Raw genomic sequence first — 27,749 nt, 5'->3', positions numbered from 1 at the left:
TGGATGGGTTTCCCCCCATCCCTACTGCAGGGTTCTGACCCTTTAAGCCAAATGCGAACAGACTTTTCCTGTAGCTGTACTGGTCACAAATGCATCCCAAGTCTTCAGGACAAATGAATCAGTAAACACACTTTCTTTTAAACCCTGTATCGTATTTACAAAGGTACACACACCAGAAGTGCCTTCTCCGGCGTCATGGTCCCGGAGCCCGCCTTGGGAGGGGGTAGAGGGTATTGGCTCCAGGGTGATGAACAGTTCCTGGCTGCTGGGGAGAACAGATTCACCGCTTGCTGCCTGTGCACTGTCCTCCTCTTCTTCCTCCTCCAAAAAATCATCATGCCTCAGGAGATTTTCGCAAATATGTTTACGTTCCTTTGTGTTCCTTTTTTTTGGAACGGAGTTCTGCCTGAACAGATTCTTTTCCCCAAACAGCGATGAGATCCAGTACCTCCCGCTCGGTCCATGCTAGAGCTCGTTGGCGCATCTGGGACTGCATGGTCACCTGCGCTAATCAGGTCACCATGCTGGCCAAATCAGGAAATGAAATTCAAAAGTTCCCGGGGCTTTTCCTGACTACCTGGCTAGTGCATCTGAGTTGCAACTGTGAAGAACGGTCACAATGCAGCATTCTGGGATAGCTCCCAGAGGCCAAGACTGTCGAATTGCATCCACAGTACCTAAAATCCCGAACAGCGATGTCGATTTTAGTGCTACTGCCCTTACCAAGGTGGAGTACAGAAACCAGTTTTAAGAGACCTTAAAGTCGACAAAACCGGGTTGATTGTGCGGCTGGATTTAGTTTTAATTTGATAGAATGTGGTTAATTTCGATATAATCGCATACTGTAGACCAGGCCTTAGAGTATTAAAAGAAACTTGTCCAAATCAGGAAAGAAAAGACAAATCAAGGTTTTGCTTCTGTCATAAATATAAAGGGAAGGGTAAACACCTTTAAAATCTCTCCTGGCCAGAGGAAAAACCCTTTCACCTGTAAAGGGTTTAGAAGCTAGGATAACCTCGCTGACACCTGACCAAAATGACCAATGAGGAGACAAGATACTTTCAAAGCTGGAGGGGGGGAGAAACAAAGGCTCTCTCTCAGTCTGTGTGATGCTTTTGCCGGAACAGAACAGGAATGGAGTCTTAGAACTTAGTAATTAATCTAGCTAGATATGAGTTAGATTCTGTTTTGTTTAAATGGCTAATAAGCTGTACTGAATGGAATGTATATTCCTGTTTTTGTGTCTTTTTGTAACTTAAGGTTTTGCCTAGAGGGATTCTCTAGGTTTTGAATCTAATTATCCTGTAAGGTATTTACCATCCTGATTTTACAGAGGTGATTCTTTTTACTTTTTCTTCAATTAAAATTCTTCTTTTAAGAACCTGATTGCTTTTTCATTGTTCTTAAGATCCAAGGGTTTGGGTCTGTGTTCACCTATGCAAATTGGTGAGGATTTTTATCAAGCCTTCCCCAGGAAAGGGGGTGTACGGTTAGGGGAGGATTTGGGGGGGAAAAGACGTTTCCAAGCGGGCTCTTTCCCGGTTATATATCTGTTAGACGCTTGGTGGTGGCAGCAATAAAGTCCAAGTGCAAAAGGTAAAATAGTTTGTACCTTGGGGAAGTTTGAACCTAAGCTGGTAAAAATAAGCTTAGGGGGTTTTCATGCAGGTCCCCACATCTGTACCCTAGAGTTCAGAGTGGGGAAGGAACCTTGACAGCTTCTTTAGCAGTCTCTCTACGGCACTCAAATATAGTGAAGAGCATGGTATAAATACCTAGATTAAAAAACACAGTAGACTGAATAAGTTAGTCTTGTCCCTTGCACTCCATATGGAAATCAAGCATAAGGTTCTGTGCTTAAGAGACTCAAAGGTCTCATATGTACCTATGGTGAGTATCAGGTTCTCAGATACCTTAGTGATGAATGTAGTATAAGCAGCTTGACAGATCATTCCTAATTCTAGGGAGTGTAAGTAATGCTTAGTTACAAAGAGGACATAGTTCATTAGCACATACTAATATTGATATAGTTTCTCTTTTTTGAAATGCATAGTTAATAAAATAGTCCAAAGTTTATTAATTTAGAGATGAGTAGTCAAAAAGTTATGTAAAACAGTCCAAATACCTTTAACATTAGCTGAAAACAAATCAAGGCCAACATTTACACATTAACAGCTCAGTTCCCAGAAAGGGTTTATATGACAAGACTAGTCTAACAAGAGTCCCCAGGATAAAAACCCTAGAAGGCCATTTAGTAAATTATTAGATAATTGGCTTTCTCCAATGATTTGTTCTACTGATTTATCCAAATAAGCATATTGAGCTTCAGACACCTGAGGAAATAATGTCAGTGTACAGCCTAACACCACTGAAGTTCACTTTTGTAGGACTATACATTAAAAATAATTACAGGACTACAGCATTTTAAAAAATGGCAGCTGACTGGTCCACATCTGCCACATTTATTTTGTGACAAATACAGCAAAAGCTGAAGTTATCAAAAGTCCAAAACTATTTTATCCTATCAGACCGATTTTGATTTCTTTGGACTAATCCCTTCCTCTTCTTCAGTCATCTTTGCTGCAGGTCTCTTCTTTAACCCTTTCATCTTCCTTGTCTGTAATTTACTCAGATCCTGTTTCTGCATGTGGATCTGACCATATGATGTACCAAAGACATCGTGAGAGATATTCTTCTTCTTCTTTGGCTGCAAGGTAAGAACAATGTTAACATTTCTGGGCCCAGAATACAATTCAGTCACTGAAGGCAAGTGTATCTGCCATCACAAGTCACCATATTCACCAGTAATTAAACTTCCATTACAATTTAAGATAACTATACCTAAAAATGGTATTGTACAGATAAAATCCAGAGTATAAAGATTTATTTTCCTGTCTTTATATGCCACCAGATCAGTTCCTTATCCTGCCCTACCCGTGCGTCCCTCTACAGATCATGCAATGACATCAGTTAGCTTAGCAAAAAGACCTGAACATTGCAAAGATAGTGTGCAATAAGAGAAGGTTACTTATCGTCACGGGAGGTTCTTTGAGAGGTGTGGTTCCTATCTGGATTCCAAGCGTGGGGTGTGCATGCGTGCCATACGCTGGAGATGGAACTGTTGATAATAGTGTCCATTGACCCGCATGCGTCGACCATGTGGTGCATCCAAGGCTTTAAGAGGCTGCGTGGATTGTCGCCGCTCTAGTTCCTTCTCACCCGGGGGTAGGAGAGCCCGGAGCAGAGGGGATGGAGGGTGGGATTGGAATCCAGATAGGGACCACATATCTCTAAGAACCTCCAGTTACAGTAAATAACCTTCTTCTTCAAGTGCTGGTCCCTATGTGGATTCCAAAGTGGGAATACAGCGAGCACTATTCAAGAAGGAGGTGGGCGCAAGGGCTCTCGAGAGGACCAACTGTGTAGGACAGTGTGACCGATGGCAGCATCCATCGTGGCGGAGGGTCTGAGGCACCAGCTTCTGCACACAGAGAGGGGAACCATGCACTGCCTTGTTTATGTATATGACCACCGTCCTGTTGTCCGAGAGTACTTGGATGTGGAGGGAGTCTAGGAACGCTTGGCAGGCCAGACAGACTGCTTGGAGCTCAAGGATGGTGATGTGCATTTGTGCTTCTGATGTGGACCAGAGGCCCTGAACAGTGTGGGTGTCGAGGTGGGCACCCCAACCCGCTAAAGACGTGTCTGTGGTGAGGGTGGCAGTTGGTGTGGGGGGCATGAATGGTATGCCCAGTAGGACTGTGGAGGGGTTGCACCACCATGAGAGGGAGGTCAAGACGCTGGAGAGGAGGACTAGTAGCTTGGTGAGAGAGTCTTCCTATGGACTGTAGACTGTGTGGAGCCGATGCTGGAGGCTGTGCATATGGAGACGGGCAAGTGGTGTAACAGCAGTACAAGCTGCCATGTGTCCGAGAAGGGAAAAGCACTGGCAGGCACGTGTGGGTGGATGTCTCAGCATGGTAATGAGGGTAACAAGGGCAGTTAAGCGGTCCCTGGGAAGAAAAGCTCTGGCTGTCATGGAGTCCAAATGTCCTCCTATAAAGCTAAGTGGGAGGGTAGGGACGGGGACGGATTCTTCAAGGTGCACATGGTGGGCAGGAGGCAGGAGCGAGAGGGTGCTACCAGAAGCCAGTTGTCTAGGTAAGGAAATCGGGTGTGCCCCAGTCGGTGCATATAGGCTGCGACAACCGCAAAGACCTTGGTAAAGACGCGGGGGGCAGTGGAGATCCCAAAGGGGAGGACATGGAACTGATCATGGGCATTGCCATAATAAAACAAAGGAATTTGCGATAAGCAGGGTGAATGTCTACATGAAAGTACGTGTCTTTCATATCGAGAGCAGCAAACTAGGTTCCATGTGGGAGGGAAGAGATAGTAAGGGGGAGGGTGACCATTCGGAAGTGAAAAATGCGGATTAATTTGTTTAAGGTGTGGAGGTCTAGAATGGGGCGCATACCTCCCCCCTTTTCAGAATAAGGAAACTGGGGGAGTAGAAGCCATGGTGGCAATGTGGCACAGGTTCTATGGCACCCTTGTGGACAAGGACAGTGTTTTCGTTGTGGAGAAGATCGAGTTGGATAGGGTTCGGGAGGGCGGGGGGCAGCTCCCAGGTGTGTAGCATGGGGGGAAGGAAAGGAATTCGATCAGGTATCCTTGACAGATGATGTCTAGCACCCAGCAGTCAGAGTTGATGGAACTCGAAGTGCAGACAGAGTGCCAGACAACCCCTGGATATGATGGGAGGTGCGTCCGGAAGGGTTATGGGAAGTTTTCAGGTCTTTATAGGAGTCAAAACAATTGTTTGGGTCAATGAGAAATGGAAGTGGCAGAGGGAGAGTGCCAGGGCCACTGAGAGTGAAGTTGATGCTGAAGCAGTTCCAAGGGTCACTGGGGGTACGGGTGATAAGTGGTGCGAGGACGAGGATGGAAAGGTGGATGCTGTTGTCGGTGGGTGGGGGCTGGGGCATAGACACCCAGGGAGGGAACGGTGGCCTGGGAGTCCTTAATGGAGTGAAGGGACTCATCAGTCTTGTCACTAAACAGTTTATTGTGGTCAAAGTGGAGGTCTTCCACTGTCATCTGGACCTCCTTTGGAAGACCACTGGACTATAGCCACGAGTCACGACAGAGAACGACTCTGGGGGTTAAGGAGCGAGAGAGAGTGCCTGCAGCATCTACTGTGGCCTAGAGCATGACTCTGGCCACCAGCTTCCCCTCATCTACCATGCATTGGAATTCCTGCTGTTGGTCAGGAAGAAGAGTCCTGGAAATCTGCCAGTTGGGAGTAGGACAGAAAACTGTATTTGGCCAGAACGGCCTGATAAATGGCAATACAGAATTGTAGCCCCACTAATGAATAAACTTTTCTACTCAGCAAGTTTAATTTTTTGGCATTGCGATCTGGTGGAGTTGATTTAAAGTGCTGCTGACGGGCATGTGCGGTGGCAACACTGATCACCAGGGAATTTGGCAGTGGGTGGGTAAACGGGAAATCTGTGTCCTTAGAGGGGACGGAATAGCGGCATTCCACTCGCTTTGGTATGGGACACAAGAGGCTGACGTATGCCACACCATCTGGGCTGGTTGTAAGGTAGCCGAATGAATGGGTAAGGCTGTGCAGTAGAATCCTGGAGATTGAAGCATGTCCAGGAATTGGTCATGGGGGTCCTGAACATCCTCTAGTGGAAGGTTGAGGGCCGTGGCCATGCGACGGAGCAGGGACTGATATTGTGTGTGGTCATCTGGTGGGGAGAGGGAAGATTGGATCAGGGCATCATCCGGAGATGAAGAAAAGCCTGTAAGAATGGGCAATTCTGGTGGTGTGATCGGGGCCGCCGATGGACCCAGAGGGTCCAGGGGTTTCCCCTGGACAGTCACTGTATGCATGGGAAAGGTGCAGTGTAGGTGGTGTGCATTGCGATGATGGTAAGGGTCCCATGAGGCCCAAAATGGCCAAAGAGTTGCCATGCATGGGCGGGGTCCACAGGTACCGGGAACTAAGGATCAGTGGTGTAACCGTATCTGGAGGATAGGCATGGTGCCAAGGGTCTGGACTATAAGAGCAAGAAGGTGAGAGCTGTGTCCGGTTCTGAAGACCAGTTGGACTCTGACTGTTCTGGGAAAGGGGGAGTCGATGGTGCAGGTGGTACCGGCAGTAGCGGTGATGTCGGAGGATGGTCGACTGGGAGAAGGGGCTCGGCCGTCGTCGTTGGAGCAGGACGGAGGACAAGAGGTTCACTGGCCAGAGTAGGGAACCTGGGACCTGATGGGGTTCCAGATTGTGGTGGGGTACCAGTGAAGGATAACATAAGCTCTGCCATTGGTGTAAGTGAAGATAAACTGCCTGGAGTGCATGGGACTGGGAGTACTGAGCTTGACAGAACCAGAGGGGTCGATGGTGCTGGAAGTGACAGAGGGTCCTGGTGTTGAAATTGACAGTGTCGGTGGAGAGTGGTGGCATTTAGAACGATATTGTGTGCGCGCTTTCTTTGAAGGCGGTGTTGAAGTCGAAGCTGGACCTTCACCTGTTGCACGCAACTTCTCCCCCAACCGATCCCAGCTCGGAGAGGAAACACTGCATTTTGAGATGGTCCCCACTGGGGAGCCACACTTGTGCCCGTACTTCTTGTGTATGCGGTGAGGTTTTGTCGGTGTTGGCGGTGCTGTACGAAAGGGACCAGGCGAGGCGGTCACCGACCATTACTGGCATCACTCCGGTGGTTCCGCTGGAGCCGGGTCTTACTGCACACATGGGTGCATGGCTTCCGCCATTAGAAAATTTTGGAGCCGAAGCTCGCGTGCCACCCGGATCCACCACGGAGAGGCGCTCCAGACAGAGCAGCGAGAGACGACGTGGGCTTCGCCCAGACAGAACAGGCAGCGGGTGTGCTCATCGCTCACCGAAAAGGAGGGAGAGCACAAGGCATAGTTTTTAATCCCGGCTTGACGGGGCATAATCCCTGGGCTAGGGAGAGAAGCCCCCGAACGGGGAAGATCCAACAAGTAACCGAACTAGCTATGGACGAAAAATGGACAACTACCTAATTAAGTAAATAAAGAAACTATATACAGTGAAAAAAAGGTTGAACGCAGTACTCTCAAGTGGCTAAGAGCATGGAGGGACTGGGTTCCAACTCTGGCCATGCGGCGGTACGAGGGAACGGGAGTGGTGTCAACCCATGAAGCCTCTTAAAGCCTCGGACACACCATGTGATCGATGCACGACATGAGCGGGTCAACGGACACTACTATCAACAGTTCCGGTGAAGGCACATGGCATGCATGCGCACCCCACGCTTGGAATCCACATAGGGACCAGCACTCAAAGAAGAACTAACACCTTCATCCCTTGGTCTTTTGCATGGTTTACTTTAAAACTGGTTCTGTATTAAAGACTATGTATGATGCAGAGCAAAGATTTTTGTATAAAATACAAGATTTATGTACCTTGAGGGCTTTAGGTTGTTTAAGAGATAATTTATAGAGGTCTTCTGAAGCCAAATGTGTTCTCCTCATCACCAGATCTAATGAAGGTCCCATCTCTTCCAGTTCAATCCTCGGTATTTTACATCCTGACTTCTTCAACAACACTCTGCGGAAGAGAGAGACAGAACAAAAAAAAAAAATTAAAAAAAAAAAATCAACGTTGTCCACCTTTGCTGCATTTCGTACTTATGTTTCTCATTATTTTCTGGACCACAGACAGAACTTGGCCTTTAGAAAACATGTGCAACTGTTGAATTTTTTTTTGGTTCAGAAAACTTATAACCACGGTACCAGTGTCTGATCTTGAATGCGTGTTCAACTCCCATTGATTTCAATACAGTTGTGTGTGTTTGTAACCCACACATCTCTTGAGTGTGGTGTTCTGTCCCCTCTAGTGGCACCGAGACCACTTAGAGATTAATGAGTCTGCACTACAGCCCTAGGTCGGGGCCATGTGGCTTTTAGCTAATGCAGTAGAGGCTCATGCACTAAGCTTCAGATGTCCCAGGTTCGATCCCACTTACTGACAATCAGGGTCTGTTTGTGTTACATGTGCACAGAACCATGGGCTGAATCTGGCCCTGGAAAATGGCTACAGATAGAAATGAAATCTAACCTCCTGTTAGACGAGGGGCGGGCAAACTTTTTGGGTTTTGAAATTGTATGGAAGGCCGGTTAGAGGAGGCTGTGCCCCCGCCCCCATCCAACCGCCCTGCTTCTCGCCCCCTGATGCCCCCACCCTGGGACTCCTGCTCCATCCAACCCCCCTGTTCCCTGACAGCCCCCTGCCCCATCCACCCCCTGCTCTCTGTCCCTTGACCACCCCCAGATCCCCCGCCCCTAACTGCCCCATCCAATTCCCCTCTCCTTCCTGACTACCCCTCACCCAACCACCCCTTCTCCTTGACTGCCCCCAGACCCTCTGCCCCTGACTGCTCCCGCCACCCCATCCAACCCCCTCTCTCCTTCCTTACTGCCCCCCCCCGGACACCTGCCCCCACTCAACCACCCGGTTCCCTGCCCTCTGACTTCCCCGACCCCTATCCACACCCCCCGGTCCCTAACCACCACCACCAAACTCCCCTGCCCTCTATCCAACCCCCCTGCTCCCTTAACACACTGCCTGGAGGGCTGGTGGCTGAAGGCGTGGCTGCACCAGGGCAGGCAGCCGCGCAGCACAGAGCACCGGGTCAGGCTGGGCTGTGCAGCTGCGCTGCCCCAGGAGCTCACTGCTCCTCTGCCCAGAGCATTGCGCCGGCGGAGCAGTGAGCTGAGGCTGCGGGGGAGGGGGGCCAGCGGGGGAGGGGCCGGGGGTTAACTTCCTGGGCCAGGAGCTCAGGGGCCAGGCAGGCCAGTCCCGCGGCCAGATGTGGCCCGCAGGCCGTAGTTTTCCTACCTCTGTGTTAGACAATGTAAACGGGGGGAATGACGACACTTACTTGTAGCTTCGCATATAAATTTTTCCATCCATAGCTGTGAAATGCAGAACATACTCTAACCCTGCCAGGCGAATAGTAGGCACAGTAGGACCTCGAAAGAAATCTGAAAGAATATTTCAAGAAACCTGGCACTTTTACTTTTTTAAAATAAAGAGGTTTTTCAAAAAGGAGGTTTAAGATAAGCAGGACTTTTGATTCTAGTTTATTTGATAATAAGTCTGTGTTATAAGGGATGAATCTCAGATTAACTAGAAACGGATTTGGCCTTTCTAGAGGCAACCCCAGTAATGCTAAACAGGGTCCTTTCTGACTCACATGCACGATTATTCACTACTTCAAGCCCCAATCCTGCCAAGACCGCACTTGCTTAATTTTGCACGTGAGTACGCTCAATGGAACTACGCATGTATGTACACGCTTAACTTTACATACATGAGTAGTCCTGCTGAGCCTACTCACATGTGCAAAGTTAAGCAAGTGCAGAAGTCTTGGTAAGACAGCATAACAGACATCCGCTTTCCAGAAATAATTTGGTAGCAATACAAGCTCCAGATCTTATTTTAAAACATCAACCCAACCCACCCCAAAAAAGACAGAAAAACAGACATTATCATTGCTTCAATAGCAATAGTAACTTTAGTTTTGTGGAATAATACAAAAAGACATACTTATTTCAGTTTATCCATTCTTCTAAACTTTCAGCTATGAACTCAGAAAAACAAAATGCATCTCACATATGTTTCACTAAGTATACATAAGTACAGAAATAACATTTAGCTAAGTTATGAGGTTGTTGGACAAAGTGATGGATTAAAAGTCTCTGGTACCAAAGCCAGCAGTCAGAGTAGGTATAAATAAGTGATCAAGATCAATACAAGATAAACATATACAAAGAAAGAAGGAGATAGTGTTTAGTGTTATCTTGATTGTTTTTACTCCCCATTGTTTATGATATCATCTTGGAAACTTGAGACCATCATTGCTTTAAAAAACAGTTTTGTCTCTGGTTAAACAGAGCGCTTTTGCTCTTTTTTAAATGAGCTAATACTTGCTATTGCACTGCAATTAATATTTTTACTATTGTAGATATACACATTTAGCAGACAAACACTACATGGTCAGTTACAAATAGAAAGAAACTTACAGATTGTGTTTACAGTTTTACAGGGAGCAAATTCAGATACCAGTTAACTATCAGTTAGTTGTCTAACATAATTCTCATATCAGGGCCATTAAAATAGTGTATGAGCAAAGAGCACACAACCATGCAAACATGTCAGCCCTTTGCAGAGGGTGGAGGAAGGATGTGACCTTAACAGGGTATGTTAATTAAAAAAAAAAAAAAAATTAATACCCAGAAGCAGAATGGCTGAATGGCTCGCTTCCCTTTAAGTTTCATTTTCAGATTCTTCAGCCAGTGTTTTCCTCAGGGACCTTTTTCTGGGAGCATCAGTGATGAAGCCATGTTGAAAACAAAGTCTTACTGGTGGACACTACCTGAAGTTTAGCCAGAAAAATACTCTGGGTCACTTAATATTTTCTCCCTCCTCCTTTGTTGGGTTACTGGATTTGTATCTAGAGGAAAAGTCATCGGTAAAATATTTTCTTCTATTTTAGTGTCAGGCTGTAGCCAAGACGGTCTCTTCTGGCATGTGAAATTGTACCTACATTGCTTTTATTGGCAGATTATCCTTTAGTATGTTCTTGTGGTATAGCTTTCCACTCACAGGATGATCTTTATATCCAAATACAGGTGGTCAGGAATTTACGTTTTTATGACATCCACCAGCTGTAGACAGTATTTCCTCCCTGGAACTATAGGGATTTGAAAATTTTGGCTTATTCATAGTTTTTGAGACAGTCCACTGTTGTTGGATTAGAGACCTTGTTTTCGTTATCTTTTTAATTCCCGCCACCAGTTTACCCCTTGTTTTTCTCTGAGCACTTAATGTGTTTCAAGGATGTCTGATTTAGTAACCACAGCAAAAGAGCTTTTGATAACTTCCATTTTGTCTTCAAGGACTTGAAATGTGTGTTTCAAAGTAATTTATAATTTGGCCACTTCCTAGGAAGATGCAACAGTTCTTGTCTGAACAGCACAAATACTGCTGGACTTTGCAGCAGTATGATGGGTGGAGCAGGACATGGAACAGTTGTTTTATGCTCCTCTTTGTCTCCCTCGTACCACCTCTACCCTCTCTTTTTCAAGAGAATCTAAATGACTCCTGCATATCTATGTATTGGACTCCAAATAATTTGTGCAAACATGGTGATAGGGATGAAGGAGAAACTTAAGTGCTATCTCAAAACAAACAGGTCTCCTCCCATTCAGTCCAAGCCTGCATTTTAAGAAGAGTGACCCAACATCTGCCAATTTTTAATACACAAGTGGGTCCAATAAAGGAATGAGTGGTGAAGTGTTTCACAAATATGTGCACAGGAGGCTATTAGAACCAGGGGAGCAGCAACTACATCTCACAGGAACACAGAAGATCAACAGACTCCTAATACTGGCACCAAAAACCAATGGCAGTAAAACCACTACTACAATTTTAAGACAATGTTTGCATAGAAACGGGAGGGGGAAGAAAGTGACAAGTCTTTGCCTGGTTCGTCTATGTAGAGGGGTAAAGGGAAGCTGCTATTTACATATCCAAACCATTACGAGATGGCCTCAATTTTTTAAAAATGGATTTAAAAGTTTAGTTTAATTTGTTTATTATACAATATGCGAGTTCATCCCCTACCCCCACTGATTTCTAGAACGTGGGATTGCTATCACATGACTTCCCAAAAACGTACAAAATGTCCTTATGGACCACGTGTCTACGAAAACCTGGTTGTTTAACACTAACATCAACAACATCACATGGTCTAGTAACAAGGGGTCATTAGGTAACTGAGCCTCCTGGCTCTTGGCAGTAGCCCTATAGTAACAAGGTCTTTACAACAGCTGTGACAGTTTCATAAGTTTCTTGGCAACAAAATGGTGGATTAAATACATTATCTTTCTCAGGACCAGAAAGAGCTACTCCCTATCATATAACAGCAATTTCATAGGAGGTCAAATTGTAAGCCTAAACTATTTGATGGTATCAACATCTCATTAAATCCTTAATCTGAGGAACCCCCGTCTTCCACCTATTGTTTTGTCTTTAGACATTTCACTGAAGTCAACAAAACATCAAGACATTTGATGCGTACTTGGCATATGTTCTGCAGCAAAAAAATGGATGCGTATTTGACTGACGTATATTTGGGTGTAACCAAAAGCTTAAGGGCAAACAAATGGGAGAGGGATATGTTACTCAGATGGGCAACAAAATAAATTCAAAGGGCTAGACTTTCAGTTCATCTAGCAAATATCAACGATTGGCAACACCATCCATTTCAGCTGTAAACCTGTATTTTGTATAAATCTCAATTGTGTGTGCGCATTTCAATCCATCGCCCCAACAATGTGAAAAGGGGATGCACATTAGAACAAGAATGTGTGGGGTTACTGGTGTGTAATGATTCTCTTCCAGAAATTTGGGCAAAGTGGCACAAACCTGGTCTTACATGGTTTGCATCCTATGTAATATGGACAGTGATGTAATCATTTAATCATTCACAGGCCCCCAGCTCCTAGAACTGAATGAAAAATAGCTTTGCCATAAAATTCATCCTATTTGGTGCTATATCTCTGAAAAATACATAGACGAGCTCTTAAGAATAGCAGTAATTAATTTATTAATGCAGCAGTCACAGAAAGTCTTCTTTTTTAGCATCTCCAATAGTAGTTTAGAAAGATTGTGCAGCTACGAAGCCAAAGGCAGTGGCAATTTTTAAACTAACATAGGCAAAAATGGATCTTTGGGATTTAACTATGAGTAAAAGCTTAGAAGTTTGATTCTCATCTTTTCATTCCCTGCTCATGCCCTACCAACATTCCCACACACACCACTTCATAGTCCACATCTTCCCCCCAAAATCCCATTCAGGTTAAGCACCACCTCTTTCTTTTAATGAAATCTTGGTGCAGGAAAAGAAGTGCACGAGAAGGGGAACAGATCTCCAGTAATTCTACCTTCTAGTTTCACTCCTAAAGCTTACTTCCCAAGAGTACTCAGATTATGAATAATGCCACGATACCATCTTACTTTTAAGCTCCAAATAAAACATGTTCAATTATTTTTGTCTAAAATAATTTATCTAGAAAGTACACCCATTTTTGTAGTTGCTCTCAGCACTCCTAATTAAAATCCATAACCTTATTTATCATCTGCATGTTCTCCGCCTATTCCAATGGCTCCCACCCTTGATGTGCAAAAAAAAAAAAGTTTGTACATTTCAGTTTAATGGAAATCTGTGCCTAGCCTGAAGTTAACCAACACATTTAATTGTATGTTTCTGCCTTAACCACTTCTCATTTTCACTGCACATGTTGAACCCAAAATTCAGCCTAGTGAGGTCCTGATTATAACTGGTTGAAAGTTCTCTGATGAAATAGTTTACCATTAGAAAACGCAGTATTTGACAAGGTTGTTTCAATATTTCCAAAAAACGTTCTGAGAGGAATTTTCGTTTCACAGGAGATTGACTTTTTGTTCAGATTCAGGACGAAATTAACTTTTGAAATGTCAGTTTCCCCACTTCAACCACCTCTAGTCTTCATGGCTTTCCCAGGCTGATCTACTTTCTTCCATCCTTGGAAACAGACTTGATAATGACAGATTTAACTTCAGTTTTATGGTATGTTGTAAATCCTAATACCGCTTCCTTAATGTTATCTTGCATTCTTGAATACGGGCAAACATTAACAGGCAAGCCAACATTTCTCAACATTTAGCATTGCCACAGATTTATGAAGTCCTACTGCTCATAAAGTCTTATTTCAAAATACTCACCAATGAGAAGACTTTTCAATCTTCTATATTCTTCATTTAAATCAAATGTGTCACCAGCAAATATCAACATGGGCTTTGTTCCTTCCGGACACTTGCTGTTCTATTAGACAAATATCAAACTAAGTTATAAAGCATATTATTTATGCAAGTGACCATGAACATTCCATTCTGAGCTGTTCTGGTCTCTGATAAACACAAAAAGAAAGGCATTTTTAAAAAATAAATCCATACATGTTACTTGTACTTGGAAGTGTTTGCATTTTGAGTGTTTTTAAACAATAGTGAGTGTTGTTCTCATTTAGGCTGAATAAGGAAAAGCTTCCTCATAGTAAAACGTGTTAGACTGTGGAAAAGACCCTACAATGGAAGTTCATTTGTTTGGGACTATTTAGAACTAGACTACTTGAAACACAAGCAAGCATGCTGTATTTCTTGCATTGGGAAGGAGATGGAAAAGACTTACTGAATCATTCAGTCCATTTCCAACTTCTGATTCTGATACACCCTTATATAGCCAATTGACCACAACTCCCTGCTGTGCAATACTTGTGAAAATCATCAAGCTTAAGGTGAGGGATCACTTTTCAAAGTTAAATTTCTTGCTACCTAAAAGATCTTTTTCATCTGTACTACTTGTTTTGAATCTGCAAACTAAGTAGTTGCTAATCTGTGTAGTTTCTTAATTATAACAGTGTAAAAAGGCATATAAAATAGCTAACCTATTTTTTGGCAAAACCAAAACTTAATATGATCACACCAAGGTGGGTTTGCTGTTAGGTTTGGGGTTTTTTAAGTCTCTTGAAGTCAAAATGTTGGCCCTCAGACTGAGCCAGATACAGTTCCTGAAAACCAGGGTTTGTATATAATTGATGGCCTGAGAAAGTCTCAGAAGTATCTCACACTGATAACAGAAACATCCTTAGCTACAGTGAGATGAATTCTGCACTTGGAAACCCATACATGGTTTCCCCCAATAACTTTGAAGGCCTCCCATGGGTAGAATCCAACCTAGTAGCTTTGTAAATTGAATTATTCCTGTTTGCAGCTAAAAAAAATTGTAGACTTGGTTTGCTCCCAACAAAAACTTTGCAAAGGAATCCACTGGAAAACATATAGCTAATTTTAGCAACATTTTTACAAAGCACAAAAATAAGATTGTGATGTGAATGCATATGTTAATCCTGGAAGTCTAAAAGAGGCAATAGTGAAATGGTTTTGTTTTCCTTACTGAAAGTACACCAGATTCACTACAAGTGCTCACCAACAGATGTGAGCCACTAGAGCTCCTGCATTGTTTAAGAGTATCTTACCTTAATATCTTTTAGCGACACAAATTTCTCAACGCCTAGCTCAATCATATCCAGGACATGATAATCAAACATACGACCTATGAAAGAAAAAACAAAAAATGTCGGGTTAGACATTTATTCTCAAGAGCCATTTCTTCGACCCATTTTTTAAAGAAAACATTTTACCTATTATGAGATTGTTAGGCCTCTTCTTATTATGTGAACCAAACAGAAACAAAGAACAATCCGACTTCTTCGAAAAAAACTCCTATAAGATTAAAAAAGACCACAAACTTCAGTTTGCAAATATGTTAAAGATTTGGTGAGGGCTAATGTCACAGTTACATCAGCTGAACAGCTACAAATTTCAAGTTGTAACCCATTCCCCCTTGGGAGGTTTATCCATTGTTTTATACACATGCCAGATAGTTCTTTCCTGGCATTTGACCTAAACTAGTGATACTCTGACCTCAGTGGTTCAGGAGCCAAATTAACAATCAACATTACCCAAAAGAGCCACAGAAGTGTGAATTCATGGTTTCATTTACTATAGCACTATTCATCTTTAAACAGCATGATGGGAAATATTTCTTGTATATTATTCTCACAGCAAATAAGTTAATAACTTAGAGCAAGCTGATAACTTAATTGATTAACAACATAATAAAAGCATCCTGACTGGTTAATAATTAAATAACAGTGTTTTAATATCATATGCTGCGAAGAGCCGCAGGAGACACATTAAAGAGCCACTTGTGGCTTGCAAGCTACAGTCTGAGTATCACTGAGCTAAAAATTCCACTTCCTAATTTTGTCCCATTACTCCTTGTTCTTTACATTTTTTTCACTGGTCACCCTAAACTCCTCTTCTGCCCTTTTTGATGCAACATCCTGTTAAATACTTGCAAACAGTTATATTTCCTCATTTAGGATATGTCTACACTGAAATCCAAAGTGTGACTGCACTCCCATGGCTACAAATAGCAGTGTAGACAGGCTAGCAATGGAAGTGCATACCAAGGATCCTTGGCATGCTTGTGTAGTCCATGATGCTGCATTTACCCTGCTATTTTTAGCCATACTAGTGTGGGTATATATATTTTGAATTCCATCATTTTTGGAGCCTAGATCATAGTTTATGAATGCTTTGGGAAGCAGAGGTAGCAATACTGCAATTTTTAGTTTAAATGTTCCCAACAACACTGTTGGAAAATGCTGTGCACATTTCACAGGACAAGGGACGTTTGTCTGCAAGGAAATTTCAAGAGCATGGAACACAGGACAGGGGCTAACCCCCTGCTCCCATTTAACTGACTGTACCATCCTGCAGTTCACTGACACTCATCTTCCTCTGGATTCCCACTACTAATTCCCAAAAAGGAAAATAATGTAGTGTTGCAATTAACTCAAATGTTGGATATTCATCAAAATACTCTGCTTTACTTAAAACCAAGAAGAGATGGAGGAAAATCCATGAACTAGAAATTTTGAGACCAAAATCCTGTAAAGCAGAGGTTCTCAAACTTTTCTTATTGCATAATCCCTTCCAGATCTACCAGCTGCCTGCATACCACTACTCTTCTTGTCACTGATACTTTGTGTGTTCTTCTTAAAATTACCTGTCTTTAGCCATCTGTCCATATTTCACGGTTATGTACAGATATAGTTTTAATGCGACATATCTGTGTTCTCATTAATACATCTTGAAGTAAATTAACTACCATATTTTAAAAACAAATTCCCACAGAGGTTGAAAGCTTTGTATAAGTAGCCTATTATGAAAATGCAATAAATAAAATAATAAAATCCACCATTACACAATTTATCTGTGTACCCCCAGTGTACACATATCACAGTTTGGGAACCCCTGCTCTCAAGGACACATACCAAAGGAAGCTTGGTTGACTTGCTAGCAATTTGGCAGAGGAAAAGATACATGGCCTGGCATGCTGTCCTAATTATATGCAGATATTGAGTCCCTGCCAAGAGAACATACTCATTTGCCATCATATGGATGAACTGAACCTTTCACTTTGAGGTGGACATTAAGAAAGGTCTTCCAGTGTTAGTACATATGGATGCACAACTCTCCATTAAAAGAAAACAAAACAATGGCAAAAACAAAGCACAAAACAGATAAGTCTTAGTGAGGATGCCACAAAACACTACTTTATATAGTTATATGGGTCTTTTAATCTTCAAAACACTTTATATACATTACATGAAGCCTACGATTTGTCAATCTATCCCGTCGCCTTGTACCATAATATTTAAACGTCAGCATATTTTTTCCCCACAGGAACTGAGCCTGTTTGTTGCGGTTAACTCTTCCTATTAGTAATACTAACAAATGACATAAATGACAAAATGGTGATAACATTACCCCATGTAAATGGAACAGTAAAGACGCAATTTGTATTGTAATGGGGTCTACAGGCCCCACACTGAACCAGGGCAAGGAATAGTGCAATACTGGGCTACGGTGGCTCCGCCCCTCAACAGATGCAAGGCATGTTCCCAGTGGAGGAACAATTAAGGAGACTGGTAGCCAAGGAGAAGGAGAGAAGTGAGCTGTATGTGGCGCCAGGAAGCAAGGCTGACACTGAGAGCCGTGCCACGAATGGCAACAGCTTTGTGAAGGCTGCTCTAGCAACAGGGACTTGGATTTTTTCCCTCATTACACTGTGGGCATTTCTAGGAACTTGTAACTGATAATTTTCTCACAGTTACTACAATAATCTGTTTTATTGGACAACTGGCAGTGTAATACAAATGCAAAGAGGACTAGCAGTAAAGTAAATTAATTGTTTATCCAAAAGTTTATACTGTCTTAGAAGGTAGTCAATGAAAAATATGAAGAAATAAAAAGTATTTGGAGAATTTAGAACATGTTAAAAAATATATATATCTATATCAAAGGCGGCCCTAATTTGATTTGTACCTGACAGAGCAAAGGTGTGATTAAATCCGAGTCAATATCTAGAAGAATCCATCTCAAATGAGGTCTGTTCTTAAACGATTGTATATTATCACTTCTCATCTCTTATGGGCAACCAACCATCTGTGACCAGCAGTCTTTGCTCTAAACAAGTATGTTGTTCCATGACTCTCTAAAACAGACAAGCCCCAGGATTTAAGACAATGCTTTGATATTTTTGTCTTCCTGTTCAGAAACCAACTTGACCTTAAAGCACTGAACTGAGACCAAATTTAGTCAGAAATAGATAACAGCCATCACACCCCGAAAAAGTTTGTTTTAATTTTAATTATTTTAATTTTTTAAATGGAAACTTCTTGTCCGTGAACTCTGGAATAAAACTTGTGATTCATGATCTTTGATTTGCACTGCTGAAGTCAGGCAAAACACCTCAGCTTAATACGTGCTTCTCTTCCTCTACTCAAATGTAATTAAGAAAAGCAATTTTTACAGGACACCCTAAATTTTCCTTTTAGTCTTTTCCCCCTATGGATTTTTTATTTGTGAAGAAACTAAGATGAATATTCACATAAACAATACATACTTTAATGACCATGAGGCTGATGTGAATTTATAAGAGAGCTGTTTAAAAATATTATCCTTCCCTTCAAAACAAGCTCCTTTACTTATAACAATGTTCTAAAATCCTAAATCTGTTTTGTCATAATTTCACAGTAACATGCATGCACTTTCAAGAGTACCCCAAAATTTTTATTTCCACAATAATAGCATGAGGGTTCTGCCTTCAGACAAATGAGTGTTACCAGAAAATAACCTGGCAACATAAAACCAACAGCAGTATCTCTAAGGATCTAGTATTACACAGATATTCAATTTACTCCAAATTGCACAATTCCCTATAATTTAGCTTCTGGGGTATAACTCCAGTGAACCTTGGAGAACTACTTTCCATGGCAGCCCTGCATGACTGACAGTATCCTGTACGTAGTCTCTCTTGTTCCATAGCAAGCTAAATAAAATGTGGTTTATACTTACCAGTGATGTCTGATCCTCAAAAGGTCTGGTAATATTTTTTCTGAAGGGAGGGGGGGGGAAAAAAAAAGAAAAAAGATAAAGATTTGGATTTTTTGTTTCAGAGTAGCAGCCGTGTTAGTCTGTATCCGCAAAAGGAAAAGGAGTACTTGTGGCACCTTAGAGACTAACCAATTTATTTCAGCATAAGCTTTCTGTGAGCTACAGCTCACTTCATCGTATGCATGCAGTGGAAAATACAGGGGGGAGATTTATATACACAGAGAACATGAAACAATGGGTGTTAACATACACACTGTTACGAGAGTGATCACTTAAGGTGAGCTATTACCAGCAGGAGAGCGCGGGGGGATGTGGGGGGGAGGAGAAACCTTTTGTAGTGATAATCAAGGTGGGCCATTTCCAGTAGTTGACAAGAACGTGTAAGGAACGGCGGGGGGTAGGTGTGGGGGAGAATAAGCATGGGGAATAGTTTTACTTTGTGTAGTGACCCATCCACTCCCAGTCTTTATTCAAGCCTAATTTAATGGTGTCCAGTTTGCAAATTAATTCCAATTCAGCAGTCTCTCATTGGAGTCTGTTTTTGAAGTTTTTTTGTTGAAGAATTGCGACTTTTAGGTCTGTAATAAAGTGACCAGAGAGATCGAAGTATTCTCCAACTGGTTTTTGAATGTTATAGTTCTTGACGTCTGATTTGTGACCATTTATTCTTTTACGTAGAGACTGTCCAATTTGGCCAATGTACATGGTAGAGGGGCATTGCTGGCACATGATGGCATATATCACATTGGTAGATGTGCAGGTGAACGAGTCTCTGATAGCGTGGCTGATGTGATTAGGTCCTATGATGGTGTACCCTGAATAGATATGTGGACACAGTTGGCAACGGGCTCTGTTGCAAGGATAGGTTCGTGTTTTTGTTGTGTGGTGTGTGGTTGCTGGTGAGTATTTGCTTCAGATTAGGGGGCTGTCTGTAAGCAAGGACTGGCCTGTCTCCCAAGATCAGTGAGAGTGATGGGTCGTCCTTCAGAATAGGCTGTAGATCCTTGATGATGTGCTGGAGAGGTTTTAGTTGGGGGCTGAAGGTGATGGCTAGTGGTGTTCTGTTATTTTCTTTGCTGGGCCTGCCTGTAGCAGGTAACTTCTGGGTACTCTTCTGGCTCTGTCAATCTGTTTTTTGTATGACTTCACACTAGGTGCCATGGTGGCACTTGGGTTATTGTGCTCTTCTGAGAAGACTACTTCAGCTTTAGAAACTGAGTTCCATCTCGGATCCAAAGCAATATTAATTAAGTGATTTTTCCTCCCTTGGTATCCTACTGTTAATTGAATTGTCTCGTTAGACTGACCTCCCACTTGGTAAGGCAACTCCCATCTTTTCATGTGCTGTGTATTTATACCTGGTACTGTATTTTCCACTCCATGCATCTGATGAAGTGGGTTCTAGCCCACGAAAGCTTATGCCCAAATAAATTTGTTAGTCTCTAAGGTGCCACAAGGACTCCTTGTTGCTTTTGCTGACACAGACTAACACGGCTACCACTCTGAAATATTAATTCTGTTAGTCTTTCCTTAGTGTTCCCTATGTCGAAGTCCTTCTGTCATGAGATGCACTCTTCTCCACATTTCCTCGCTCTTATGATGCATGAATTGCAAACAACCATAGAGACAGTACTCCAGAAGTGCAATAAGCTGCCCTCCACAAAATGAAGGTTTGCCTTTCAGGTATCACATGATATAGCTTACAGTTGTCTTTGCCTTTTCATCCATATCATGTTTAATATTCCTAGATTTTCATGAGATAGTACATCCAAGCACCTGAATTACAACTTTCCGCCTAATGGCTCCCTATTTTGTATAAACATATTCGATTATAAACTGTATTTCCTATTGAGACTACTTGCAACTTTATCTTTTTTAGATTTAATGTTACTCTTTCAATTTATCTGTGCCAAGCTGAACTGCTACCATATCTCATTAACTATTCACGCAGATTTGGATCATCACGCAGATGATCATACTGATCATCTGATCAGTAACTTGTCCCTTTTGCGAAGTTTTTACTTCATATATTTTGATAAATGGGACTGGACTCAGACATTTAAACACCTATGGGCTTTCTTCCAGGTTGTTGTTGTCGTCATTTAGAATCACCCTCAGTTTATTATGTAGCCAGATTTTTTTCTTTAAATCCACTGTATTGGCCTGCATGGCACCTTTCTAGAGTGAAAATATTAAGCCCAACTTTATCAAACAATTTTAAAATTGCAAAATGTAACTTACTTTTTGTACAGGACAGCAAAGGGCTTTTTCAGAGCATACTGTAAAACAAAGAATTTGAAGTTAAGGAGAAAGTTCTTTTAACACACTGAAATACTAAGCATTGTTCTTTCTAAAATTCCACATGAAAACGGCATCAAAAGGATAAATGAATTACTTGAGAATTAAACAAAGTGGCCATCAGGTGCAGTCTATCCCAGAAAGAAATCAACTCTATAGACATGCTCACAAAAGGGGCAAGAAAGTACAGATCTAAGACTGGATTACTAATTTTAAAGCGGAGAGGTTTACAAAAAACACACTTGAGACCAAAAAAACACATTTGAAACACCAGAACAGGGCAGAACACCTTCACCTCCCACTCAAAATAATCTCAACGTTTGTACGAGAGATATTAAATTTCAAAGTACACTACACTATTTTTATTTTATTAAAATGTTTATACAAATTGAGGGAAATGTTGCCTTGCAGTTAGAGCACTGGAAGAGGAGTTCCAGGTTATATTCCTAATTATGGCCCTGACATACCAACTGAACAGTGCCTAGCACATGGGGACCTGGTCCATGACTGGGGTACATCAACACTGCAATGTAAGCCCAGGGTTTGAACTCAGGCACAAACCTAACCCCCCTTCCATCTTCACACAAATCACTCTGACCCAGGACCAGGACCCATGGGGGTGGAGGGTCCAAGACTGGGTCATGCCAGGATCCAGGGTTCAAGCCCTATTGCTTTGCAGTACAGACACAGCCTCACTGCACTAGTGCTCTGCCAAAGATATTCCACAATACCACAAACTGACTTTCTGTGTCCTCTTGCTGGAATTATTAATATGGGAAATCACAAATCACCAGACACCAATTTAACCATAAATTGCTTTTATTAAATCCAAAGTGTCTTTATGCAGTTGCTCTAAACTAAAAATAAGCAGTCACTACATCCAATACAGTAACAAAGTACTCATAAGCATTTGATCAAGACACTTACAACCAATGGTGCTTAGACCCATACAGGTTGGCTCCAACATGGTCAGGCAGCTATTAGCAATGAACCCTTTAAGAGTTTACTTTTTATACCTTTAATGAACAAGTGATGTCATTGCAAATTACTGACTTCAGCTAAAAACCAATTGGAGACAGTTCACTCTTATTTCCAGTCTTAATCCAGATAAGATTTACAATCACCTTTCTTTGCAAAGCCTTCCCTCCCCTTCTTCTTACTGTCCAACAGTCTTCTCATTGCATCTGGGTTCACATAGGCTTTAACATTGGCGTGTGGGTTGGGGAAGGGCCGTGTTGGCTCATTTTAAGACAGTCTCTTTGTTTTATTTAAAACCACCTGCAGTCATCCCTGTAAGTCAGAGGACTTCTTTTGAGAAACTTCCTCTTATCTTATTATTCTTTGAGCCAGACATCCTCCCTACTTTACTCCTTCTGGCCTTATCACTTATTTTTGAGGCCTTCCTTCTACTTGCTAGTCAGGGCCTCTCTTTACAATACATGTATATTTCCTTAATCAAATTTAAGCTAACTTTAATTCTTTAATTTTATACTTATCCTACACTTCTGAACAGTCAAGTTTTCCCACACTGCGCCACGAAAAAAGGGGTAGAGCAGTCACATTTTGGGAGGGCATTACTAAGTCTGGGATATGGGTGGTTATACTTGAGCACACATAATGCACTGTAGATAGTAGAGCCCCAGGCTTTGGAGCAAGGGTTCAACAATTCCTAACCTGGGGTTACAAATGAGTATGGATGCTTAAATATACTCAGGAATTGCTAATGCAAATTCTGCTAACACTGCGCTCACATTGCAGTGTAGACATAGGGATTCCTAGGTGTTACTGCAACACAAGTTATACCTATGCAACATTGGGCAAAGCATATCACCTCTCCATACATCAGTTTTCCATCTGTTAAATGGGGATTAAACCTAAGCTTAACACCTCCAAGTGGAAACAATAGTTTCTTTAAACAGCTTTGAGATCTTAAAATGAAAAGCATTACAGAAAGGCAGAGCACTACTAAACTCCCATATTAATAATACACATTAGGCAAAGTTAAATACACATAAAATATTTTAAACACAATTAGTCCTAAAGTCAAAGTTTAGCACCTCCCTAGAACAGCAGAGGGCAAACACATTCCTATCACAGCATTATTATTTTTTGGCGCTATTTTAGGTGTCAGATGGCGTTAACTGTTGCAGGTAAAATAGCTGAACATCAAGTCAGGTTTTGGCAAAATTCAATTTATTTTAAAAGATTTTATTTTGAAGTGTATTTGTATTTAACCTTTGTTAATTATTTAGGACCTTTTACAGACATTTCTAATAAGTTTTTTTTGTTAGCTCTTGAAGCCTGGACCTAAAGACAGTCAGATTATTACAGAATGTCTCAGTGAATGCTGGGATGCATACACAAAGGACTCTTGAAGAGCAGAGAGGTTATTTTACATCTATATTTGGGACTCGTGCAACTGCTGCTTGAATACTGTGTCCAGTTCTGGTGCCCACAATTCAAGAAGGGGGTCAGAGAAGAGCCATGAAAATGATGACAGGATTAGAAAACATGCCTTAAAGTGACTGAGCTCCTTGAGTCTATTTAGTTTCACAAAGAGAAGAATAAGGAATGACTTGATTACAGTCTAAAAAAGTATTAACATGGGGAACAAATATTTAATAATGGGCTTTTCAATCTAGTAGAGAGATATAACATGATCCAATGGCTGGAAGTTGAAACTAGACAAATTAAGAAAAGAAATAAGACAAATTTTTGACAGTAACGATAATTAACCATTGGAATAATTTACCAGGGATCATGTGAATTCTCCATCACTGACAATTTTTAAATCAAGATTGGATAATTTTCTAAAAGATCTGCTCTAGGAATTGTTTAGGGGAAGTTCTATGGCCTGTGCTATGCAGACGATCACAATGCTTCCTTTTGGCCTTGGAATCTATAAATCTATGATTTAGTCCTTATGATTTAGCATCTTTCACGTTAGCGATAAATCCTATTTCCCCTCAGATACTGCAGTTCTGGTCCAACGTACAATAGGCTACGTCTACGCTACAAACCACTGATGGCAGTGCGTAGGATATGTTCAGTGAAATACAGGCTGCATCCACACTCCAGTACATAGCTACACCTGTAAGTGAAAGGCTCCGGCAGAGAGTAAGCAGCAAGGAAAAGCTCCAGCAACTCCCCACTGCAGGAGTCTCTCTCTGTGGCTAGGCATGACCCCTCCCCCCCAGCAACTGGAAGGCAGCAGGACACTACAATGAGCGCTCCAGTGAGTAGGGTGCATACCTGGGTACACCCACAGGGTTTAAGGCAGCCAATCAGGAGGAGAACTCTGCCTGCCAACCTCCAACCCCTCAGGAGCCGAGAGGAGTTTTTGGATACGGGAGATGGAACAGCTCTCACAGGAGGGGAGGAGGAAACAGGAAGAGCCTAGCAGCTCAGGGAAGCTGTGCTCCCTGTTCCCTTTCCACTCCTGAGAAAAGTGGGTTGTCTCCTCCTCATTTCTGCAACACAAGCTTGGGAAGGGGGAAGAAGGTAAATAACCCTTGGGAGAGGGGAGTACACAGAAGGTGCATAATTAACAGGCTGTGGGACAGACTTCATTAGAATTCTGGGGTTTGGGGAGAAGCTGAAAGCTCTGTACTATCAGGGAGCATTTTAAACATAAGTCTTTGTAATTTCATCTTAGTCCTCTGGCAGTGGGCAGTCACCTTACTCTCTAAATCTGGTAGAGCTGGCAACACCGACTGTCACATACACTGGTTGGGGGCAGGAGGAATACAAAACCAAGACTGGATATATTGGATTTGGAGTAGATAACGTGAAACAATTTATTTTAAAAATGTGTGAAATTACTCCTGATACACAGCCTATGTTAAAACTTATTTCAGTACACATATTTCCAACAATATACTTACAATATCTTTAAGTGTTTCAGTCACTGTTAAGTTTGCATTTCCACCTTTTATGAGGATGGCATTTTTTGTATTTTCAGTGAGCTTGGGTTCTCTCTTCTCAAGAAACCTTTTGGCCCTCTTAGTTTTAGGCTTTCTGCAATGATATATTAATTACAAAATTAACTTGCACAAAACATATTAGACTATGCTTGAAACAATCATTGCTGGTTGATGTTCTGTCAATAAAACAAAAATATGAATAAGTACTATACAAAATAACCACAAAGGAGTTAATGAAAATACTTTACTTGACTTGTAAACAACCCTCCTCCCCCCCCCCCCCCAAAAAAAAAAAAACCACTACTGAAATTGAAGGTAAAGTCTTGGCCTTAAGTTTTAATTTCCTGAGTTCTGTTGACTTGAAATTTAAGGTGTGGTAATATTTCCACATCCTTGCTGAAGTACTGATGGTTTCCCTTCATACCAAAACCCTGCATCACGGCCCCACACGCTATGGCTCATGAGGACTAGAGGAGATCCTCTTAAGAGCCCATCAATGGCAGCCTAAAGGCGAATTAAAAAGCCCAAGTTATGCTTGGCACTTCTCTGCTACTTCATGATGTATCCTCATGTACAAATACAGAGTTAGAAGAAAGATTGCTAATGAACAATTGCTACCATGACTAACCTGAATTCGGGTCCTTAGAATACAGTTAACCAGGGGTGGGCAAACTTTGTGGCCTGAGGGCCACATCTGAGTGGAGAAACTGTATGCAGAGCCATGAATATAGGACTGGTGCAGGGGATTGGGGTGCGGAGGGAGTGTGGTGTGTAGGATGGGGCTCAGGGCAAAGGGTTGGGGTACAGGAGGGGGCTCAGGGCAGGGGGTTGGGGTGCAGGAGGGGGTGCAGAGGGCTCAAGTCAGGGGGTTAGGGTGCAGGGCGCAGGAGGGGTGCAGGCTCCAGCCTGGCGCTGCTTACCTCGAGCGGCTCTGGGGTGGCAGCAGCATGCAGCGGGGCTAAGGCAGGCTCCATGCTTGCCTTGGCCCTGCACCATTCCCCTGTTCCCGGCCAATGGGAGCTGCGAGGGGCGATGCCTGCAGATGAGGGCAGCTCATGGAGCCCTCTGAGCCCCCCGGGGGCTGCAGGGACATGGTGCTGGCCGCTTCCGGGAACAGCGCGGGGCCAGGGCAGGCAGGAGCCCGCCTTAGCCCCGTGACGCCACAGGGCTGGCGAGCCGGACTGAAAGTCGTGATTCACCAGATCTGGCCCTTGGGCCGTAGTTTGCCCTCTCCTGCAAGTAACCATACCGTCTTCTATTAAGATAGATGTTCCATTTCAGTTTCACCAGTGATCACTGCACCACCTTTATGGATTATCTGTGAACTTTTGCCTGCATCTAGACAAGAACGATCTACTAAACTGAGGAGTTTGTTCCTGAAATGCTAAACAAGACCAGAAATGAGTGGCCTACCTCTAGATCAGTGATACTCAGATCTCTGGTTCAGGAGCCAAATTAGGGCCCAACGTTACCCAAAAGAGCCACAGTAGTGTGTATTCACTATTTCATTTGCTATTTTTATATTATATATATTACTTTCACAGCAAAATGACTAAGTATTCTACAATTGGTTAATGACATAGTAAAAGCATCCCGATTTGTTAATAACTTCGATTGGTTAATAATTAAATCACAAAGTGTTTCAATGTCATGCGGTGCAGGCTGTAGTGGGGTGGGTTAGGGAGGTTATTTTGGAGGACGAAGTGAGGCAAGGGACTCCCCCTACAGCAAATCCCACGACCACAGGGCTCTGCCCTAATACAGCACCCAGCATCCTCCCTCCTTCGTGTTTACACCTCTGGAGGCCCCGCGAAGGATCCTCTCGTCCCCTCGCGGGCGGCTGGCCGCGGGCAGAGCCGGGCAGATACGTGTTAATACTCCGTGAAGGAGCAGAGTCGGTGCCTCCTCTGGGGCAACCGGGCCGATGGGGGGGGGGTGACGCTGTTCTTCTCCCCCCGCAGTGGCCTGGGAGCCCAGCTCCTGGGCAGGGGCCCGCCTGGGGGCACAGCGCACTCCGCGGACGGCCGCTCCCCCCGCACTGAGCTGCCCGGCCGCCGGGCGGGAGCAGGGGCCGGGCTCCCGCCGGAGCCGAAGGGGGCGGGCGTGGGAGCAGCTGGCGCTATCGGGCCCTCCAAGCCCCTGCGTCGCCCCGGAGCCGCCACTTACACCACCCGGTCCAGCGCCTCCATCTCGCCGGCAAGAAAGAGACTGATGCCCCCCCCCCCAGCCCCGCACGTGCGTCCGAGCGTGCGTGAGGGACCCAAAACGGACCAGTTCGGCACGTCCCTTCACTGCGTCATGACATCACATCCGCCGTCAGAAATCCAATCCTCAATGTAGAGGGACTGGGAGTCGGGAGCTGCAGAGTGCGTGCGCCTTTTCTGTTACTGAGC

At 43.2% G+C, this 27,749-nt stretch overlaps 1 protein-coding gene across 1 annotated transcript; it reads right to left on the bottom strand.

The window, feature by feature from the left end:
• Positions 1-2,431: 2,431 nt before the first annotated feature.
• RPF2 (ribosome production factor 2 homolog) lies at positions 2,432-27,662 on the bottom strand. The gene is made up of 10 exons (XM_074948245.1): positions 27,523-27,662; positions 25,318-25,450; positions 21,377-21,414; positions 19,097-19,136; positions 15,310-15,391; positions 15,145-15,221; positions 13,835-13,934; positions 8,946-9,048; positions 7,468-7,612; positions 2,432-2,707 (listed from the first exon to the last, which is right to left on the bottom strand). The coding sequence occupies exons 1-10, from the start codon at positions 27,543-27,545 to the stop codon at positions 2,525-2,527; spliced, it is 924 nt and encodes a 307-aa protein (XP_074804346.1). The 5' UTR covers positions 27,546-27,662; the 3' UTR covers positions 2,432-2,524.
• Positions 27,663-27,749: the final 87 nt, after the last annotated feature.

Source organism: Natator depressus, chromosome 3 (assembly GCF_965152275.1).
Source record: "Natator depressus isolate rNatDep1 chromosome 3, rNatDep2.hap1, whole genome shotgun sequence".
NCBI classification, from domain to species: Eukaryota; Metazoa; Chordata; order Testudines; family Cheloniidae; genus Natator; species Natator depressus.
Note: the sequence above shows the minus strand (reverse complement) of the source record. Positions and strands in the feature narration are given on the sequence as shown.